The sequence below is a fragment of the Neolamprologus multifasciatus genome, chromosome 2 (genome assembly GCF_963576455.1).
Source record: "Neolamprologus multifasciatus chromosome 2, fNeoMul1.2, whole genome shotgun sequence".
Taxonomy (NCBI): Eukaryota; Metazoa; Chordata; class Actinopteri; order Cichliformes; family Cichlidae; genus Neolamprologus; species Neolamprologus multifasciatus.
In genome coordinates this window covers 12,730,813-12,746,609 of record NC_140440.1, presented here as the reverse complement: position 1 = coordinate 12,746,609, position 15,797 = coordinate 12,730,813, and the positions used below count along the sequence as shown (strand labels likewise).

The 15,797-nt window shown below is 37.2% G+C and overlaps 1 protein-coding gene across 1 annotated transcript; it reads left to right on the top strand.

Annotated features, from left to right (window-relative positions):
- Positions 1-205: 205 nt before the first annotated feature.
- On the top strand, positions 206-2,408 carry LOC146524053 (uncharacterized). Its single transcript, XM_085184284.1, has 4 exons — positions 206-291; positions 424-768; positions 865-1,203; positions 1,692-2,408. The coding sequence occupies exons 1-4, from the start codon at positions 249-251 to the stop codon at positions 1,781-1,783; spliced, it is 819 nt and encodes a 272-aa protein (XP_085040410.1). The 5' UTR covers positions 206-248; the 3' UTR covers positions 1,784-2,408.
- The last annotated feature ends 13,389 nt before the right edge of the window (positions 2,409-15,797 follow it).

Below are 15,797 nucleotides of genomic sequence, written 5' to 3'. Positions count from 1 at the left end.
ATATTTTTAACCGATATCTATGTACAATTTAGGTTTTCAAATACAGATTATGCTGGAGAATAATCAGTGAAAACAAACTGTACAGCTAAGTTTCACTAAAAGGGTTTGTAAAATTTTACAGGAAGTGGATTTTCTGTGTTTCAGCCAATGACTGTAATTTCCACTTTGTACCCCCTGATTATCTTGTGAGCAAATCTTCCTTTGAGTTGGAAGACATCAGTTGTGCAAGAGAAGGCTGAGGTACCACAATGATCAGAAGCCTGGTTTCTTTGATTCTTCTAAGTACATTGCGTAAGTTTACTTCTGCACTGAAACATGTGACACTGTGATATAGGGTTGAGTAATATTTGTTACATTTAAGGTGCTTTGTCCTGTCATGTTCAAATCTAACTGATACTGTATTTTGTTTTGTTTTGTTTTTAGCTTTGACCGAAGGGGATGAGGGTCCCTTCCAGAGCTCTATAACTGTGACTAAACTTGGAGATAATGTGACTCTGACATGTGAAATCCCTAACGATGATGTTGGGTTGTCTTACTGGTATAAGCTGAAATTTGGATACATGATTGAAACAATTGCCTCAGGAAGTTTTGACAAAATATCACTTCAGGGACAATTTACCTACTCAAGATTCAGTGCCACAAAAGTGGGTTATATGTATTCTCTTACCATAACAAATGCAAGCAAAGAAGATGAAGCGACATACTTATGCCAAGGAGGAACGGCATACATAATGGAATTTTTTAATAGCACGCTTTTGGTCGTGGATGGTAACGTATTTTAATTTGACTGTTTTTGTCATATCTGCTTCTAAACCCAAATAATTACAGTTGATGCTATTTCATAACTTTTTATGATTCACACAGATACAAAAACGCTGCAGAAATCTGTCACCGTGAAACAAACTTCAGACGTGGAGTCAGTACATTTGGGAGATACGATGACTCTGCAGTGTTCGCTCCTCTCTGAGAACAAAGATGACACAGATCAGTGTCCAGATGAAGACAAAGTGCACTGGTTTAAAGGTGCATCAGACGTCTATCCAGGCGTCATTTACCACGGCAGTCTCAGAAATAAAGAGGACGGGAGATGTGACTACAGTCTGTCCAAAACTGTAACAAACTCATCTGATGCTGGGACGTACTACTGTGCCGTGGTGACATGTGGACAGATCCTGTTTGGTGAAGGAACTGAAGTGGAGATAGGTATGTATATTTTTTAAAATTACTTTGCTTAATTATATAGAGATCTTAAATGGTCAATATTCTAATTGCCTAAAATCTTTTGCTGATTTTTTCCTACATGTTAATTCACTTCATTGAAACTGTTTTTATGCTTCAGGGAATCATTTGATAGGACTTTAAAAAAATATCTGTAATTCTTATATTATGCATTAATGTAAATGTAATATTTGATTTGCTACTGTTACCTGTGGACTTGTGGACTTAAATGGCATAAAACTCTTAAACCTCTAAACCTAAAAAAAGCCCAGAATTAATTTCTTAATGCTTTCCACATTTATCATAAAGCATTTCATGGCTCACAGAGACTGACTTAAAATGTTATTAGTAAGTGAAATCCACTTATGGTAAAAACTATTCAGTGTTTCTTTTATGACATTTGATAATATTTCCTGTTTGCAAATTATAAATGAGAATGAAAGACTTTCGTGTATTTTGTTTTCTGATTTTAGGACAAAAGTGGGACCCAGTTGTCCTTGTGCTCGGCATGCTGCTGGCTCTCTGTGTGATTGTGATCGCAGTTCTTATTTTATCCAGACACTAAAGGTTTTTCTTGCTTTGCTTTCTTAAATTTAGAACATCCATGATTTTTGGAACCAGAATATCAAAGAAAACATTGTAGACAACGAATTTTAATCCAAGAGCTGTTGTATTGAATTAATAAAACTGATTATGAAATTATTCCTTTTTATACTCATATTGGCTTCAATAATGAAAACATATAAAAGGCCCATGTCATAGCATAATACATCTGGTGGACTGTTTTTTGTTTACTCACTGTAGCTGTGAGACTAACAGTAGAATATTTGACTAACTGTAACATACAAAATAACAACTTAGCACCAAAAATATAAAATTTTCAATTAAAATTGAATTGATTTGAATGAATTTGGTCATAAAAAACATTGTATCATATTGTTAATGCATTTAGTTATTCTATGCTATAGTCTGTGTTACATCTCCTTTGATAAATAAAGTCTATCCAAATTACAAAAGTCTACCTGTCTGTTCTCATAAAACAACACTGTGTGTTTGCACATCTCAAAGTGAATAGAACTATTACCTATATGTTTGTGTTTATTGTTATTGTACATTTGCACCAATCTCTGTCTTTATTGTTATGAATGTATATGATAGATTATGCAGCAAATTCATTTTCTTCTGCCATTTTGAACACCAGTCTTTACTACTACTTACTACTCCTCATACATGTTATATTTCTGTATTTTATTTTTAATAAATTTGCAAAAAATTCAAGCAAACTTTTTTTTCATTTTGTCATTATGGGGTGTTGTGCGCAGAATTTTTGGAATGAGACCTAACCCTAACACAACAAGTAACGTGCTGTGAAAATCGAGTTTCATTGTCAACCCATCAAGTATACAGTGTTTTTTTTTTCTTTTTTTTTCTCCTTTTCTCTTTTTTCTTTCTCTTTCGTTTTGCTTTGTTTTTCCCTTGTAAATTGTGTTGATTAATGCCTGTAATCACCTTCGTGAATTAATATTTTAGAAATAAAGAATTTAAAAAAAAAGTATACAGTGGGACAAAATATCGTCCTCCTGGATCAAAGGTGAAAACCGTAAAAAATAAAAAATCAAATATGCATATATACAGAAATAAGATAAACTAAGAATAATCACAACAGTATTGTACTTGAATAGAAATAGAGTAAGAATAGAAAGGAATGAGAATGAAAATAAATACAGCTCACACAGCACACACAGCAGAGTGGCGTAGTCATTAGCACTGTCGCCTCACAGGAACAAATTGTGTTGAATTTGCATGTTATGCCCATGTTTGCGTGGCTGCTCTCCGGGTACTCCAGCTTCCGCCCACAGTCCAAAGACATGCAGTTAGTGGGGAGAAGTGAATTGATATTTCTAATTGAATAGGTTTGAATCTGAGTGTGAATGGTTTTCTGTCTCTTTCAGAGATGGGCCAGAGTCCCTTCCAGGCCCTATGACAGTATCAGAAATAAAGAGGAAGAGACATGTGACTACAGTCTTTCCAAAGCATCTAATGCTGAGTCGGAATTAATATATTTTTAATTTCATATTTTAATCTTTGTTTATCTGTACTGATTACTGCTGTATTGATTTCAGTGAATAGAGGTCTTCACATGGTAGGTTCAGGCTTTTAAAGGTTATATGAGTTCGATCAGTTTAATGTGTTCACAGCCTGAAGTGTCACAGTGGTTGGAAACTTACATACTACTTCTTCACTTTACAGACTACAGTTTTACAGTTTTTTGGTTATTTCATATGTGCCTTTCTGCTTCCTCTGTCAGCTTTGGTCTGTTTTTTTTCTCTGTACTTTTCTTTGTTTGTGTTTTCTCCTCATTTCCTGTGGTGTCACGTAGAGGCACAGCATTTCAGCTGCTCGTGTTGTCTTGCACAGCTTAGATGGAGGTTGTTGTTGCTGTTCTGGTCACAGATAATGGTTGATTATGTTATCAACTTTCTCTGCTAACTCAGAGCTTCTGTTTCAAGCTCTGTCACATCATCTGTGCTGCTGTACAGCTGGGCTTCGGTCGATAGTGTTAGTAAGGTACAGCTTAATAACTTATAAAATTCATATTCTTTTAGTATGTTATCTTTCTGGCTCTCAAAGATTACTGAATATAAATTAAAATAAACAAATTAATAAATAATATTAAAAAAATGATATAACTACTGACTATGTATGGATTTTGATGAGTCACCATGGTCATTTAACCATATAATAGGAGAGCCACCTTTGTGACACTGAAAACTGTGACTTCAAGCTCAAAATATTTTGTAACATAACTCATTAATCTTTATTCAGATTTTGCCCCTCTGTTGTGTAATGAACAAAGTGGAGTTGAGGTTGATTAGAGAAAATGTTCTCAGCAGTCTTTCATCATAAACTGTAGTGTGAGAGAGATTTTATTTTTAAATTGTTACTAAAGTGGTGCAAATTCAAATTTAAATAGATGCAAAAAGTTCTGTCTGACACTGAAAACCATTATTTTGAATCAAAGTTGAAAAAAGCTGCTCAGTCTGTAATTAAATGTGTTTTCTTCCATTCAGCATGGAAATAAAAGAATGAGGAATTTTGAAGAGAATTTTAATTAACAGAGACGTGAACATGATCAGAAGGTAGTCTCGCTGAAACTCCAGGCAACTAACTGAACACCACAGGAAGCACAATCGGCCAACAGGCGGCGTTGCCAGCACCACTAATGATCAGCAATCTTTCACAATAAAAGCATTCAGAACGCTGATGTGATGGAGGATCAATATGTTAAGCCAAACGGTGGTTTTTTCACCTTTTTAATTAACAGACAAGGAAAACTGTCGATGTTACAGGTGTCGTATAACGTTAAAGAGGGAAGGGTCAAGTTTGGTTAACAAGTTTTAGCATAAAAACGCATGATATCCTCTCATCTTGCAAGGATATGCAGTGTAACACAATCAAATTTGCTTCCAACAATTTTTATCCATCCATCTTCTTCTACTTATCTGGGTCCGGGTCGCTGGGGCAGCAGCCTAAACAGAGACGCCCAAACCTTCCTCTGCTCAGCCACATCCTCTGTCTTGTCCCAGGGAACACCAAGGTATTCCCAGACCAGTCGAGAGGTGTAATCTCTCCAGCTTGAACATAAACACTGATTACAGTACATAAAGAATTTATTCATCACAGACTTCATAATGAAATTCTGTGATTTCAAGAATAGTTTTATATTTTTATAGTCTCTATATATAATAATAAATTTAAATAATTAAATTAGCTGTATAATACCAGTAGGCCAGCTCTAATAGTAATTTGGCTTCGCGGGCCAAATGTAATTAGGCTGCGGGCCAAATTTGGCCCGCGGGCCAGAGTTTGACACTTATGTGCTACACTATCAGAGACAGTCTAAAAAAATGTGCTGGTCTGAGATGAAATTGCCCTTCAGTCAAATCTGCGGGGTGTTTACTGGGTAAACATTTTCAATGTGAGTTGATATCACCCTGAAAATGGTATATTACTTAAATTAATACTTTAAAACAACCTTGCACTATTTTGCTGAAATGTTAAGGAAAACACTTGGAAATGGGAAATGTGAGGAAAGAAAGCAATTTTTAACATGATTACTTTAATTTGTTTGTAGGATTTTTTCTTTTACTACAGTAATCTACTGAAGCGCCTGACACGAGAGCATAGACGAACACTTCTGAGTGATCCTTGTTCATCATCCATGGATAACACCGCGGCAACTCCTGCTAAGCAGGCAAAACCTGATTTTACTTCAGCAGCACAGAAAGCGTCTGAAGGTGAGCTTAAAAACATGATAGCAGGCTACATTGTGGAAGAGATGCTACCGCTGCGTACTGTAGAGTCTCTGTCTTTAAAAAATTTATTTATTATTTAAAGAGTTTAATTTCTATTGTTTGCCCACTCAAGGTTTATAGGGATTTTAAGAAGTATTTAGTTAAATTACTTATTTAGTACTTAAGTTACTTTTCTGACACAGTAATTAGATAAGATTTTTAAATACAATATTTGCTAAGTAATTAGTAATTAATTACTTTTTTAAAGTAACTTACCCAACACTGGTTGAAGAACAGGTTGAACCCATGTTGCATGATTTTGCTTCTTCAAAAACCAGAACTAATGTGTAACTTGGGATGAAAATGACATCGGAAACCATCCAGCAGCAGATTTTCCACTAAAAATAAACTACATCAACCCCATGGTAGAGCTAGAAGAAAACCAAGAATAATGGAAAGTAAAATTTTTTAGCTATGATTGTTTTATTTAGTTCACGAAATGTCTAACCACAAATCTTAAAATGAGAAATAATTTGTGTCATTATGATAATTATGAAATTAAGGACATGATTTCATAACACGCTGCACCAGTGCAAAACTGGGTAAAAAAAAAAAAAAAGATACAATCAGTATTTGCACAGTGTCCAGACTCCGTGTGGAAACTTTCTTTTTCACAGCAGAAATTTCTCCAAATCGTCTCCTAATATGGATGAATGCTGGCTGTAACCTCAAGGAAGAAACTGGGAAGTGTTTTTAAAATGTGGAGTTAAATTTGTTAGAAAACGCATTAAAAACGAGTGCAATAAAAATGGCCCCAGCACACATGGAGAGAAATGGCTTGATTGATTTCACACTGATGTCAAGTAGACTTCTACAACGTTTCTTTGCCATTGCCATGTAAGGTGACATGCGGTAACTGCTCCATTAAAAAACAGGCAGCAACAAACATCTAGACAAAAACCTTTAATGGACTCAATTTTAGTAGCTGACCTTAGAGCAAATAAACAGTAAAAAGTTAAAAAACACTTACTTCAAAACCTCTGTGTTTCCTTTTTATTCAGTCAAAATCTCTTCTTTTATTAGTTACATTTAATTTATATTTCAGTATAGTATATTTAATAGTTTAAAATAATAGTTGTATTGATTTTTTAAATAATACTTGTACAATGTAGAAATATTTAAGTAAAATTACCAATAAGTCACCAGCAGATGGCAACAGAGCATTTGTCACAACATGTTGGACCTGCAGTGACTTCAGCTCAGTCATCCTTTAAGACAGCAGCAAATAAGAGCCGTCATCATTACTGTTATACACTCATTTTACTCAATAATGAGAGCTAATGTAACAACAGTTTTTATTGTAGTAACATGACTAATTATGGCCTTTTATCCCAATCCAGAAGATAGAAATAAAATATATTTCAAATTTATTTCTAAAATAATTTATACAATTGACCTTAATAACTTAAAACATTTATAATGAAAAAAAAAAGGCCAAACAAATTTGTGTTCAGTTGAAAAATCAACATTGCAGGGAGCTGGTCGGCTGTCTTATACATATTATGTTGTTGCTTTGAGTGAATTCTGTTGCATCATATCCATATAATACCATCTTCCTTTTATTAAGAAACAAAAATACGGAGAGTTTTATTTTCAATCTGACTGTTTGCATTGAGTTCATTTTATGTAAAAAACATAAATAAGTAACTTAGAATAGGTAATTTATTCACAATACTTTAGCTGATGTTTCACAGGCAGTGAGTGGAAAAATCAGCAGTGATGTGGTTGCGTGTTGTGAATCCACAAGGGGTATTTTTTTCTCTCTTGCTTTCTATTTTTAGTTCGTGTGCAGGGGCTAACTTTAAACCTGTTTCCACAAGGCAACTCAAGTTAAAGCAAATATTTTGTGCACTAGCAACTCGTAGCATATCGTGTTAGCACTTGACGTGTGATAGGACAACTGTTCTGTAAGAATTTCCATTACAGCAATGTGGTTTCCTTCATAATTTGTTTAGAAAAAGCAATGCACTGCTTAGTCACGCAACATAGTTGTGTTGTAAGCTATGTTATGCAGCGTCCACAAACATTAGTATATTAAATAACTGATTAGTGCCTATCTTGAAGTTTTGAGATGCCAACAGACAGGAAGCCATCAGTTGTGCAAATCGCCATCTGATATTATAGTCCCTTAATACTAGCTATATCTTATTCTTATCTCTGGGGGGCCAATTAGTATTTGTCAAAGCTACTAAAATGGCTAATTTGCATACAAAGCGTCATGTGGCATGTGTACTGCAAGGCCCATTTGCTATGGCGTATGTGAGGGAGGTCAGTCGCACGTGTTTTAACTCAAACTATAATATTTCAGTAACTTTAATCTAGCTGCATATAGTGTCTATGATTTATCTGGAAGTTGAAGTGAAACACAAATTCTTAACAGAAATAACCCTAACCACCTCCCCTCCAGTTTCCTAATGAGGACGTTGCAGGTTTGGTAAATGTGGCTGTTATCAGCGGCCATGACTGGAGGGTCAGAGCACCAGTGCTAAAGAACACATTGCACACAATAGTAAAACACAGCTGGTACCTGACAACAACATATAATCCAGGGGTCCCCAAGCTCAGTCCACGAGGGCCGGTGTCCCTGCAGGTTTTAGATCTCACCCTGGGTCAACACACCTGAATCACATGATTAGTTCATTACCAGGCCTCTGGAGAACTGAAGACATGTTGAGAAGGTAATTTATCCATTTAAATCAGCTGTGATGGATCAAGGACACATCTAAAACCTGCAGGGACACCGGCCCTCGTAGACTGAGATTGGGGACCCCTGATATAATCAGTATGAATTTGGAACCAACTGAATGGCTCAGAAAGGATAGCTTAACCTTTGAACACTGTAGGAGTTTCCTTTACTCAGTATGAATCGGGTTAAAGTCTTTTGCTTATCAAAACCAAGGCTGTAAAATCATAGAGTATGTTGTACATATTATGAAGCCTGTTGTGGTAAATGAACTAAACTTGAACATTTAAAAATCAAAGGTTGTTCACTTTTAACCAAACTGTAGTTGGTGGGTCTGCAAATATTTTGATCCCCTGACCCACCTCATAAGAAACCAGACAGCAATCATTGTGGTTTCTAATATCTGTCACTTTCTGCCCAATCACACCCAAGTTAACCTGGTGGTCTGCAAACCTCTTCTGACCTTTGATCGATTAAACTTTATATGTTACATATTTAACATCATCACATTTTAACTCTCAAAACGTGACTGAAATAATTTTTATTTCAATCTTTAGCACAGCTGTACTTGTGTGGAGTTTGATTGAAAGCAGTTCTTTTTGTACAACTCTGCATTAATGCATTAATTAAACAATGTCCAGTACAGCAGATCTGAAAACAATCAGGTTAACAGTTACAGCTAAAAATAGCTTGCCAAGGCTTGTTTTCAGTGAGCTACATATCCTGTTGATACCAACATTCATATGCGTTCTGAGTAAACAGGTTTAGGCGGGGTGTCGGAAGCAGAGAAGTAGCCAGCCTGCATCGCACAGTTCAGCCGCCACATGTGGCTTTGCTTGTTCTCTCACAGACACGGACGCACCTATACCACAGTGCTTTGAAATGAAAAGACAAGAGGCTTGTTGATTTTGTCAAACTGTATCTGCACAGTTGCATGTGCATTGGTCATTTTTAACTAGTTTACATGCATCAAGCGAGAGCAATATTCTCCTCACATAAAACATTCCTGTCTATGCACCTGTCATGCAAAAATTAGTGAATTCTGCAGAGTCCTGATTAAGCAACGATAAAACATTTGCAACATCTGAATGATTTCCTTTATCTGTGCAACAGGATTCACACTCTTCTCCTATACATGTCATACTGTGGGTTTTTGTTGGGTTACTTAGAGTTTTATGGTAACTGGTAAATGGCCTGTATTTGTATAGCGCTTTGCTTAGTCCCTATCGACCCCAAAGCGCTTTACACTACATTCAGTCATTCACACACATTCACACACTGGATGTTATAGATGTTTCTCATTGTTATCTAAAGATGATTTTTTTATTGTTTCTATGTTTTTGCATTCTGAGTTCTGTTCATATGTTTGTATTCTGCTTACAACTAACTCATTTTCCAGTATTTATAGATCGGCCTGCTTTGTGTTGTCTTTTTGTCAAGTCTCTCCAAAATGTTTCCAATTTGAATTACTTCTTAATTCATTTTGTAGTTAAAAGTCTCTGTTTTGTGTCTTTGTCTAAAAAAAACAAGATAAGGACAAATATAAAGCAGAGATGTGTTTCTGTTAGAGGAGTTAACCTGTGGAATAGTTATGACAGTGATTTAAAAAGGTGTAGTTCATTTTCCTTGTTTAAAAATATGTTTAAAAATAGAGTATTAGAAAAATATATATATCAAGAATGAAAAGAGCAAAAAAAAACAAAAACAAAAAACAAAAAAACCTCTTGATTCTTTTGCTTTGATGTAGTTACTTATCTAAGGTGGAAAGTTTTTTGTTTTTTTGTTTTTTTCTTGTTTGTTTGTTTGTTTGTTTTGTTTTTGCTTTGTTTTATTATTTGCTTCGAGCCCTGTGTACAGGAGCTGCATGCTAAAAGATCTTTTGTTAAAAGGGTTGGCGTAATAAGCAAATGCTTCAGCCAATACCTTTTGATTAGCCTTGTCTCATGCTTTCTTGCTTTGTGGTAGATCTTTGTTCTGTCTTCACTGAGATATTTGAATGCTAATCAATAAAAAACATATCACTCACTTTGTCCTTAATTAGCGTCACGTATATTTATCTGTGCATCAGAATGATTGGAGGCAAATCGTGACCTACAGGTGAATCACCAGCCTGGTTGCTTAATTGAGTGACTGGGTTCTGTGGTTAATCTACTCACTGTACCTTTTGCTTGAAGTCTTCAGTTGTCCTTCAATGGACATGTTAAACAAATATGTAGGACTGCTTTCTTCCATTTGCACGATATCTCTAAAATAAGAACATTTCATGTCTCAGAGTCACACTGAAAAACTAGTTCATGCATTTATTACTTCCAGGCTGGACGACTGTAATTCATTATTATCAGGATGTCCTAAAAACTCCCTGAAAAGCCTTCAGTTAATCCAAAGTGTTGCAGCAAGAGTCCTGACAGGGACTAGAAAGAGAGAGCAGATTTCTCCTGTTTTGGCTTCCCTTCATTGGCTCTCTGTTAAATCAAGAATTGAATTCAAAATCCTGCTCCTCACATACAAGGTCTTAAATAATCAGGCCCCATCTTATCTTAATGACCTTGTAGTACCATATCACCCTATTAGAGCACTTCGCACGAGAGCACTTTGTAAGTAGACCTCTATGCATTGAATCATATCTGTTATTAATCTCTGTCTCTCTTCCACAGCACGTCTTTATCCTGTCTTCCCTCTCTTGCCCCAACCAGTCACAGCAGACGGCCCCCCCCTCCCTGAGCCCCGTTCTGCAGGAGGTTTCTTCCTACTGTCCCCAAAGTGCTTGCTCATAGGGGGTCATATTCCCAACGACAACGCATCCGTGGAGGGCTTCCCCACTGTTGGGGCTCTGGAACCTGTCTCCTGGAGAGGGGGTGGACTCTGTCTCAGAGTCTCGGGTGGGTATCCTGGTATCCCCCCTGCTTGCTGCCTGTATGTTGGGGTTTCTCCCAGTCAACGAGTGGGTTTGTTACCTGCGCCTCCGGGTCAGGGAATGGGTCCTGACCGTCGTCTGCGCTTATGTGCCTAGTGGCGGTTCAGAGTACCCAGCCTTCTTGGAGTCCCTCAGTGGGGTACTGGAGGGTGCTCCACCTGAGGACTCTGTTGTCCTACTGTGAGAAAGCTGAAGGCCCTGCCTCCCATACTACTTTTAAATATCTTAGGAACGACAAGTACAACAGCAGTCTAAAACCGAAGTGCTCTATTGGGGAGATATGGTACTATAAGGTTATTAAGATAAGATGGGGCCTGATTATTCTAGACCTTGTGTGTGAGGAGCAGGATTTTTAAATTTTGGATTTAACAGGAAGCCAAGAGAAGAGAAGAGAAGAGAAGAGAAGAGAAGGACACGTCCCGGTCAAAAACTACCAATAACCTCAGCTTTATCTGAATATAAAAGCAGCAAATTAGGCGTCATCAAGATCTTTATGTCTTGAAGACGTTCCTGCAGTACACTGCAGTTCAACCAATTGGTGTGTTATCTGGCTTCATGGAAAGATTCGTTTGGGTGCTATCCACGTAGCAGTGAATATATATGCTGTCACCATATGATTGGCTAGACATTCCCACCAGGTTCCTGAGTTTCCTTGGCAGGGCTGTCATCTCTTCAGCAGTTCCACTCACCTGAAGCTGATCTGAGGCGATCAGGCTGGAGAGATTTAAGCGCGACATGCTTTACTTACCTTGTTTTCTTGTACCATAGCTCTCCTGGACTCTCCGTGACTCTTACATTTGGCTTCAGGCTCTCATGCCACTGTTACATTCTATGTCCCATTGTTTTCAGCTACTGTCAAGTTCAACCAGTGCTAGATCAATAAACATTGTTAAACACTCTGCCGCCTTCGCTTTGGGTTTCTGCGTTTGGGTTCAGTTCAGTTCTGCCTTTTCGGCCATTGTGACATATGTTATGTCTTCAACTGATCCTGAGTCTATTAGACAGATGTGATTCAAACCACTGCAGTGCAGAACCTTTAATATCTACAGCATGCTATAATTGCTGAAGTAAAATATTATCGTCAACAGGATGAGCAGAGAAATGACTCGACTGTCACAGACCAGAAGAATCATTTGTAACGTTCATAAATTCTGTTTTGTTACAGTGATGAGCTCTGAAACTTGATTGAAAATCTTCAAATAAACCATCACTCAGCAGATGATCAGTTAGCTTGTCATGGTCCGTGGTCCTGTGTGTGGAATGTGTGATGCGCGGGTAGCCACACCCCCAGGCTGGGCCATCACCGGCACACCTGCTCTCCATCGGGGTGATTACCTGAAGAGCTACTTCCGGCGTTCAGCGTCTGCCACCACACCTGCCTGTCCTCCTGCTCAATTGGATCACCCGGTGCATCATCTGGCCCATCCACTACCTCCATGGATTTCCTTCTCACGGACTTCCCTCCCGAGCTCCCACGGTCCTGCTCTGATCCCTCCCACGGCCTCGATTCCGGCTTCCTCGCATCATTGTTTCCCCGGGTTTTTTAGTTCCTCGTTTTGCTCCTTTGGTTTTCCTGGGTCACCTTTTGTTGTTATAATAAAGTGTCATTTTCTGCTAGCGCTTGAGTCTGCGTTTGGATCCTTTTGTGCATGCGCGCCGCCGCGCATGACATAGCTACCCTTTCAAGAATTTTTGAGATAAGAGGTAAGGTTTGAGATTGGCCTATAACTGGTTGTGACCACAGTGTTAAGTAATGACATGTAAGTGAAATTTTAACTACTGCCATATTGAAGGCCTGTGGTACATAGCTGATAAATAGAGATTGACGCATTGATCAGTGGTATGACTTCCTTTTGCAGTCTTGTGGGGATGTGGTCTAAAAGACTGATGGTTTGGTTCACTGAGAAATTCAGAAACTCAATTGGAGAAAAAGCAAACATCCTAAAGCCTGCTCTTTCAGTCCACTCACTCTCTCTCACTCACTTCCACATTTTAATCATCATGTTTTATTTTTACATACATTCAAAATCCATGTATTACTTGTACCTTACATTTTCTCAGTACATGTTTATTTAAATAAAATAGGAATTTGTGGTCACGGTCTGCAGGAGGCAGGCCGAGTAAAGAATGAGTGGAGGACCCAAGTGCGACACTGACGAGGAGACGGAAAAATGAGCCTTTTTTGAGGCTGATACTTGAGCATACAAAAATAAAGCAAACAGGCTGAGACCAAACTAAGACAACTATGAATAAACTGTGACAAGACTAGAGAGACTATGAAAGCTATAAAGACTGATAATACTATGAAACATGAAGGGACACTATGAAGTCTAAAACTAGACATGGGGGAGGGAACACAGACGACACCACACTGAATGCAGGAAGATGGAGGGCTTAAATACACACATGAGGTGACCAGGGGAAGTGGAGACACGTGAGGAAACAGCTGACTAGGACGAACATAATGATGCCACAGTGGAAGTGAAAACTAAGTACATAGAACTTCCAAAATAAACAGGAAACATTACGAGACATGACAAGAATCGAGACATGAAACATGACAGATAGACATGAAGCAGGGAGACACAAAAAGATCTACAAAGCAAAGGACTAACACAGCAACCTAGGCAATTAAACTGAAACTAGAACACAAGTGGAAAACAAAATACAATAAAACTCAAACACTGGGTAGTTTGACTATTTATGTAACCTGTAGTGTCTCATGTCTCGTTTCCTGAGATTAGAGGATTACCATTCTGCTCTGAAGTGGTAAGGCCCACCAACCAGCATGCGTACAGTGAACTTTAATCATCAAAACACGAGTTTAGTTAATTGATCTCCTTTTGCTCCAAAGAAGAACTTTAATATCATAAGCCACGTTTATTTCTCACCCTTTATTTCAGTTTCATTCAAAGTTTCATCTTTCATTTCGGCCATAAAGCAGTTGATTTGCACTATGGAAATATTTTAGTCAATATGTGGTGCAGGTTTTGAGTTATCCCAAAAGTTTATAAATTAAAATCAAACTAACATCCACACATAGCTTGAAAGGGTAAAAAGGAACAAACGTTATTCATTTCATATACGAAAGCTACAAGAATGAACAGGATTCTTGAAAATACTGAAATTATACCAAAACCACCCGAAACCTAACAAAACCAAAGACAAACACCAGTGTTTTACTTCATTACATATTTGTTTTGAGTGGGAGTCCAGTAACCTCAGTAAACAACTGCACTGAAAACAAAGTCACAAAGCACTTAGTATTATACAAAATGTAATCCAATGATTCATGTTCTCTGACAAGAGTTGGCAGTTAAACTCAGTCATGTAAATGATGAATTTCACGCCTTCATTTATGCTGCTTTAATATTAAGCTTTGCTTTATTTAAGTGGATTTAGAAGAAAAAAAAATCAAACAAAAGCTGCTTAGAGAAAGATCCTAACATGTTGTGCATGAGAAGTTATTTCTTGAGACCGAAGTTAACGGTTAGATTATTAAATGTATGAAACTGTTACATGGATTGCCATGAGACAACGCCAGCATAGAGGGAAATAAAATGTAGGGTTGCTATAATGTTATACTTTCTTTGCACAATTGATAGCGAGATTATTAATTCTCGCATATAAGGGACAAAAACGTTGGGCTGGGCTGTGTGACTGAGACGGAGAGTTGCAGGAAGCAAACAGCTGCACTGCAGATAAAAGTTGAGAAAAGTGCCGATAAGTTCTGCTTACACTCATTCTGATCCCCGCAAAAACAAATGTGAGGCATTATAGATCTATTGTACTGCTTTGGTCAATGAGAGGAGTGCTGATTTTATTGATTACAGATAGACAACTCAGGCTTTGCTGTTGTTTTAGATGCTTAAACACAACATAAAAAATGACTAAAACAAAGTTGATCTTTTTAGGGAACAAACCTTCTAATAGAGTATTTACATCTTACATGTGTGCAGTATTGTAGCTACATCTGAAAGCAACTATCCAGTTGAGTTTGTCAGTCATAGCAAATGCAAAGAGGATCTGCTAACTTTGTTTGATTGATCATTATTTATTTGCATTTGCATTTTTTAAGTCTGGATACTAAATTTAAATCCAAAATCTGTAATTTGGGTATAAGGATGGTTTTGCTTGCATGGTTGGTATGTAAATTATGGGAAGTGTAAGGTCAACTTCAGGGTGTGAGATGAGATATAATAAAATAGTAAAACATATTATTTTAATAAAAAACTGTCAGTTGTTGTTCATTGGTGTTTGAGGGTATGAAGATAATCATAGTCTCCTAAATCTTTGTTACATGATTGGTAAAACTATCTGCTCAAGATTTTTGTGGTTATCCTGTGTGGATTGTACATCATAAACAAACTAAAACACAATTTTGTTTTGAATACAACTGTATTTCCATGTATGTACAATTTAGGTTTTCAAATGCAGATTATGTTACTCTGGAGAATCTTTGAAAACAAACAGTACAGCCTATATTCACTGTAAAGGGCTTGTAAAATATTACAGGAAGTGCATTTTCTGTGTTTCAGCCAATCACTGTGATTTCGACTTCCTAAACCTTGATCATCTTGTGACTAAATCTTCCTTTGAGTGGGAAGACATCAGTTGTGCAAGAGAA